Source organism: Sorghum bicolor, chromosome 6 (genome assembly GCF_000003195.3).
Source record: "Sorghum bicolor cultivar BTx623 chromosome 6, Sorghum_bicolor_NCBIv3, whole genome shotgun sequence".
In the NCBI taxonomy this organism is placed as follows: Eukaryota; Viridiplantae; Streptophyta; class Magnoliopsida; order Poales; family Poaceae; genus Sorghum; species Sorghum bicolor.
The window spans coordinates 19,160,618-19,167,867 of record NC_012875.2 but is presented as its reverse complement, the minus strand read 5'-3'; the positions used below and the strand labels follow the sequence as shown (position 1 = coordinate 19,167,867).

Below are 7,250 nucleotides of genomic sequence, written 5' to 3'. Positions count from 1 at the left end.
AGGAGTGTAGCTAGCCTTCTCTTGTTGTTGTGGTTTAGTGTTTAGCCTTATACTAGATTGTATAGGTGGCTTGCATAGCTTAGTTGAGCTAGTGCTAGAATTGCTTTGCCATTTGTTTTACTAACTCTCTTGCTTAGTGAAGTTTGTAGAAAATTTAAATAGGCTATTCACCCCCCCTTTAGCCATTTGGACCTTTCAGAGTCTTCCTGACCCCGTTGGCGGTGTTGTTGCGTCGCGAATACGTTTCGTGTTTATTTTGCACTTGAATCCCTCTTTTCAATTCTCTGTGAAATAAATCCTAGAAAATACAGAATATGCAAAACTCGTAGAAATTGTCAGTTTAAACCCTAGACTAATGTCTTTTCATGTTTTCTTTTCGGTCTAAAGCTCTAATAAAAATTGAAGTTATTGACCGTCAACAATACCCCCAAGCTAAGTCTTTGCTAGTCCCTTAGCAAAGTTGACTTGAAATAATACTTTTAGGGTTTCTCATGTTTAATTCCAACAAATACCTGAGCATAGAATTTAAGAATTTTTCTTTGGATTATAATTCACTGATCTATCTTTCAAACTTATCCTTATTCCTTTCAACGTGGGGCTCTTCAATTTTAATCAAATCTTAGGTGATTGAAAGATAGAATAAGCAAGCAAGCACTGCATATATTTTTTTCTTCGTTCATGCACCACTCCAGAGGTTTTATTCGATATTTTGAAAACCACGAAAGTCTACTAATAAGATTGTAGTGGACTACTAAGCTATACACCATGATTGAATATACTATTGATTTAAATTATATTTTCAAATCTTTATGCAATATTCTCTCTTTTCTGCCTTCTGAGAGATGTGGGCTATCTCCCAGTGGGTACTTTTGTACCCATTTTTTTCCTCAGACGGGTGTCTTTGCACCCCTTGTTTTACTCTCTTTCTTTTAATTTGGCACATACCCTATTGGTATAGTATATTTTGGGCTCATACTTCTCTGGTATAGCATCTTTTAATTTGCCCACATCCTCTTTTAGACTTCTAAGAGAGAATTTGTTATTCCCCGACAATGGCGCCAAAAATACTTGTTGACACTTCTAACGTCGTTACCAAAAATAGATTAACTAATCTTGATAACAGCGCCAAAAATGGTAACCACCTCTCATGCCGCTTAAGGCAAGTTGTCATCCCCAGCATGGTAGAGAGATGCATTATTAAAATATGCAAATGCTCCTCTAACAACTATATGAATGTATGTCTGCAAGCACACAGATAATACCGATGTAGCATTTTAATAGGAAAGTAATCCAGGTATCGTTATTTATATTTGTACCACTAGAAAGAGAATGGTGCAGTGGGTTGCCTCCTGTCTATTTCTCTCTTTTTTCTATTATTTTCTGCATACAAATAAATTTCTACGTACATGTGAAACTAGGTAAGTAATAAGCAAAATATGCACATGATCATGTTGATCTACCATGATTTTGGATGAAATGTTGATGGTCAAAACGGATGTTTAGGACCATCAACACTCAGGTGGACGAGGCAGCCGACAGCAAGCAGTGAATGGTCACGGCAATGGCGCCGCTGGTGTTCGAGTGCTGTGACGCGCAAGAGAAGGCGAAGGAGAGCGGGAATGGGAGAGGAGGACGAGGCGAGCGCTGGAGCGCTTATGGCCGACCAGGCGCTGCCGTTGCCTCGCATGGCCACCACGCGGCGGCCTCAGCCTACCAGTGTCAGGCCACAGCGACACCGATGCACGCGTGCGAGCAGGAAGGAGAAGGGAGAGGGGCCAAGCCAGCTTCAGCCGTGGGGCCAGAACAGCTAGGTGCCCCTTCCTTTTTGTTTTTTTCTTAAATTTATTTTTCCCAAATTGATTTCAAACACATTGTTGAACAGTTTAAAATCATTTTCATAAGTTGCCCTAAAAATAAAGTTGTTCCAAATAAAATTCTCTACAACTTTGATTTAAGCTGCAACCCAAAAATCCAAATAGGTTTTGAATTACAAATTAAAGCTAGTTCTAGTTTTAAATAAATTCATGTTGAAAAATTTTGGAATAAATTCAAATCCTTAACTCTAGTGGTCCAAAAATATTACTCAATATTTCTTAATTAAATTTAAGCATAAAACAATCAAGTTTGGGCACCACAACATTTCTAAGGATAACATGGTAATTGCCATAATTAACTTCATATTTTAAATATGCACATAAAATCATATCATATATGAAATGCACATAGAATGAGATGCTCATGCTCATGACATATGAAATGCACATGGAGTGAGATGCTCATGCTCATGAAGATGCTCATATATGTTTTCTAAAGCCCTAATGCATGCTTAACACCAGAGTGTTATAGGGAGAGTGAATGCAAGAGAAGACAGGAGGGGAAGATATATAGGCGAAGGATTTCACGGTGGAGGGAGCACGCAACTGTGCCCTATAAAAACACTCAATCGGGCGTACGAGTGGAGCCAGGCGGAGGGATGTGAGGGGGGGGGGGGGGGATTTGGCCTAGTAGGCGCAGCCAGGCCCATGAGCCACCCTAAGAGAAACCGACGATTAATTGACACATGATGTAACAGAATGAAAGGATAATTACGCAAGCTGTTTCCTGTAGGTAACTGCTGCATAACGTGTCCAAACGGCCTGGGGCACTATATATATGCAGCTAACCCTCAACTCTAAACCACGATGCGGCAAGGAGCTAGAGATGTAGCAATACCCTATCCCCCACAGCATGCTACGACGGCTTCAACTTTTCTAGTTGCAATATAGGCAAACTGAAACTGTCCCTAGTAGACAGGGTAGCAATGTTGCTAGTTTATTTCCTCAAACTTTGCGGCCTTTCCTGGCAGCATTCAGTTGCTCCAGCAAGTCCTGTATAGTGGAAGATGCGTCCTGCCAAAGAGGGAATAAGTTTCACGAAAATGTTCAGAAATGCAAGAAACAAAAGTTCATGCTGTGCTGCGACTTTCGATCAGTCACAGTTTGTTCACTCACCTTCAGCTTCTTCCTCAGGCTCTCCTCTTCTTGGTCTCGTCGGTTCCTCTCTTCTGAGAATATGTCGATCAATGCTTCTTGTTCCTTGGTTGCAGACTCAAATTGTCTTTGCAGATCCTCCACCTAAAAAATAGGAGGGTGACGAGCAACATATGTTATCCCAAGAGCACAATGTATCCTTATAGAGCAAAGACAGGCATATGATAAATATGATAGCTCATAGCATGAATTAGGATAATAAATATAAAATACAATGGCCAGTTATCTTACTGACCAAACACACACAAAAAAAAAAATGAATCCATATGGGGGATGGGGAAATTAAGGTTACCAAGCACATTGTGTCAGGCATATAAACATATAATTTAATGGTTTAACATTTCAACCCACTAACAAGTGATAATACGGGCAGCCTCATCTTTTTAGGCCAAGCAACAATATTTGTTAAAGCAAAACAGTAGGCAGAAAAGACAGAAGTGCATACCCTCTCTGTTAAAGACTTATTCTTGTCACGCTCTACCACTAGCTCTTGCAACAACGATTCTTCCACCTTTGATAATCTGAGAAAAGAACATCATGAAGAAGGCACCTTACTACAATCTTGAGACAAATTGGAGTACCATTATACATTGCAGGCATGCTCAATGTCAAGTTCCTCATCTAAGGAAACTTTGGTAATTTGAGAAAAAGATCATTATGAATGCGGAACAATGCCCGTTCCTCATCCTGGGAATGTCAGTCCCATTCCAGATGCATGGAAACAATCCCGTTGCCACCTTGTCGAAACATTTCTAAAAAAAAGTAACCACATCAACCCCGGAACTTTGACTGCAAGCATGCGGATTTGGTAGTTCCAGCAACCACATTGTCATGGGCAAATGGACTGGAGTAGCTAGACCTTGATGGTCAAAGTAAAATGAATTTAGTATTTAAATAGCATATATAAGTACAGATGACCCCTACATTGTTTTGCGCAATTTCATATTCATATCAAGTGAAACATAAGGAATTCTTAAACGTGACGTAATTTTCAAACAGGCCTTCTGGGGAAAACTATATAACCACAAGAGGCGAAAATCCGCTAAAACCCACCCATATGCAGGACAGGAAACACAGAACCATAGCAAATCACACAGGCTTTCCTCTCTTTGCATGATAGCATTAACATGGATTTGCAATATCCATTTCCTCTCAATATGAAAGATTCCAAATTCTTAATTATCCAAACAATACTTGGATGGAAACCTAAGGTTTTCCTTCAAAAGAAGTGTCTCATAAAGCACATTCCTCTCTTAACTATAAGATCAAAAGACGAGAAATCTAATACATTCCTCTCTTAGTGAGATGTTTCTTCAGCTGCTAAGCACACAGACTTGATATGTGCTGTTTTAGTGTGATGGGACGTTTTTTTCCTTTTAGTTTTTATTGTTTTTAAAGTGTTGACACGCAAAAAATGGCTCTTGGTACCACAGCCCATTTGAATAAGGAATCCATTAACACAAACTTGTTGCTACATTTTAAGTCATTCTCTCAACAGTTGCACAAAGTGAAGTATGGAAAGAAAGTGATAATGTGATCAATCCAATGCTTTGTTAAATCTCATCAAATATCATCGACATATAGTAAATGTTGGTTGCCCAATGGTAACAAGAAAAGTGGAAGCTGAATACCACTGATATTTACCTTTCCTTTAGTGATAAATTTTCATCCCTTAACTGCTTGATAACAGACTCATACTCATCAATAGTATGCAGATCTCTGTTACTTGTTGCTTTTGGGTCCTGGGCAGTAAATATCAGACAGATAAAATTATGAAACCTTGATATGAGATTTAGTAATTATAAGTAGGCAAGTAGCGATGAGACATGCGCAAGTTGATGCTCTGAGATAAATTTTAGAGTTAAATGCACCAGAGGTCCATTAACTTATGTGGGGGTTTCATTTAGGTCCGTCAACTCTAAGGACCTCTAAGGAACACAGGAACTTCACAGGAAAAACACAAGGGCACGAATTATTTTTCATGTTCCAAACAAGCCCTAAAAGAAGTTGATTTTCGGGTCCATAAACTTTTTAAGTGGTTTACTGCAAGTGCATACACATTCTTGTTTGGCCCTTAGAAAAAAACTATTGGGTCCATAAACTTTTTATGTGGTTCACCGAAGGTCCATACCCCTCCATTTGGCCCTTAGATCTGACGTGGCATGTGGGAGTCAGCAGCTAGCATGGCATGAAATTTGCCAAGTTCATGCATATCCCATGACTGTGGTGCCCTCCTTTCTACTCCCTCAAGCCAGTGCTCGCCACCACCATTACCAGCTCCTACTATCACCATTGTTTCTCACCTTGTGAATCACCTGTGTCCTAGAAATCAGCTATTGAGTCTGCCTCCACCTCCTCTACCCTTTGCAACCAAGCTCCTACTATCACCATTGTTCCTCACCTTGTGCTTCACCTTTTTTGAAATGAGCACTATTGAGTTTGTCTCCGCCTCCTCTACCCTTTGCCCTCGTTGGACACAAAGAAACCGTGTCGGAGTTCCTAGCCCGTCATATTGCAACTGCCATGGTCGAGCTTTGAGCTCGCGTGCGCCGCCGTTCGCATTGGTGTAGGCCATCACTACTTCAACAAGCACGTGCTAGGTCTGCCGCAGTCACCACATCCCCGTGCGCACGGTCAGGGCAAGTCTATGTTGGACCCACCATTTTTGCCGCCATCTGCCTGTCGTTGACCGCTGGACAAGCACACTCGTGGCCAACCCACTTCTGGCCTCCAACGGATAGATTAAAACCACCCTCGAATTCGCAGTGAGTGGTGAAGCTCACGGTCCCATCCATTTTAGCTGACAGGTGCTCCCTTGGCTGAATCAGCCCCTCCCGCCATACCTGTGTCTATGTTGATTTGAGGGAGAGAAGAGGAAGGAGCTGACTCATGGGACATGTGTGCCGCCACGTCTCCAAAGTGCGCCCCTGCAGCCCTATGCCTCACGCCACCATCCCTACGCTCGTGCCACTTGTCGGCACTTGCTCTCACCACCTTGCGTGCTCAAGGAACAGAGCAAGGAACGATAATGGAGAGAGGGGCTAACTGAAAATTTCATGTCATAAAGTTTATGGACCCAGAACTTCAATCTAAGGGCCAAACGAAGGGGTATGAACCTATGGTAGACCACTTAAAAAGTTTATGGAGCCAGAAATCAACCTTTAACTATGATGGACCTAACTTAAACCCCTGCATAAGTTAATGCACCTCTGTTTTATGATGGACCTTGCCAACCAGACATGGGATTTGGTGCCCCGTCCGCCAGGGTCCATCGTCGTCACCGGCAAGTGGATCTGGACACACAAACGCTGGACTAATTGCACTCTCGAGAGGTACAAGGCTCGCTGGGTTCTCAGGGGCTTCACTCAGTGCCCTGGGTCGACTATGATGAGACCTTCAGCCTAGTGGTGAAGCCGACCACCGTTTGCATGGTGCTCTCGCTGGCTCTCACTTGCTCCTGGCCCGTGCATGAGCTGGACGTCAAGAATGCCTTTTTGCACTGCAGTCAGACGGCAGGGTTTGTTGACTCTTCTCGTCCCGATATGGTCTGCCGACTCAACAAGTCTCTTACGACCTCAAGGAGCCCCCCCCCCCCCCCCGGCGTGGAACAATCAGTTTGATGATATTGTCCTCACAGCCTCTAGTGAGTCACTCCTCCGCCACATCATCACCTCTCTTCAGGCAAGAGTTTGCTATGAAGGATCTGGGTGTGCTCCACCACTTCCTTAGGGTCACTGTTGAGCCTCATCCTGTCGGGCTACTTCTTCACCAGCGGCAGTATACTCTTGATATCCTTGAGCGAGCTGGGATGACTGACTACAACCCCTGCTCCACTCCGGTTGACACACAGGGCAAGCTATCAGAGGCTGAGGGTACCCCAGTGACAGATCCCACTGCGTATCGGAGTCTTGTCGGTGCCCTTCAGTATCTCACCTTCACCCAGTCGGACATCACCTATGCAGTTAAGCAGCTATGTCTCTATATGCATGATCCCTGAGAGCTCCACCTCACTGCTCTCAAGCGTCTCCGTCGCTACCTCCGTAGCACTGTCGACTATGGCCTGCTCCTTCACCCCTTGCTTGGTTGCAGGCATAGATTCGCGCGATCCTGCGCGGCTGACTAGCTCTGGCAAAGCTTCTTGTCGTTGTGCCCTTCTTTTAACTTGTCAATCTTGGTTCTGGGTAAATTTCTGTGTACTCTACTATAACGTTGCTCGTGTTA

The 7,250-nt window shown here is 43.1% G+C and overlaps 1 protein-coding gene across 4 annotated transcripts in view; it reads right to left on the bottom strand.

Annotated features, from left to right (window-relative positions):
- The window catches only part of LOC8086471 (protein MICRORCHIDIA 7), a 41,731-nt gene continuing 37,047 nt past the window's right edge, over nt 2,567–7,250 (bottom strand). For 3 of the 4 annotated variants that reach the window (XM_021462888.1, XM_002446190.2, XM_021462887.1), the window contains exons 17-20: nt 4,674–4,771; nt 3,475–3,550; nt 2,991–3,113; nt 2,575–2,888 (exon numbers count right to left, since the gene is read on the bottom strand). In XM_021462888.1, coding sequence (XP_021318563.1) covers nt 2,820–2,888; nt 2,991–3,113; nt 3,475–3,550; nt 4,674–4,771 — 366 coding nt within the window. In that variant the 3' untranslated portion in view covers nt 2,575–2,819. Of the gene's footprint in view, nt 2,889–2,990; nt 3,114–3,474; nt 3,551–4,673; nt 4,772–7,250 lie in introns of all 4 variants that reach the window. The other variant, XM_021462889.1, reaches the window with a different exon arrangement.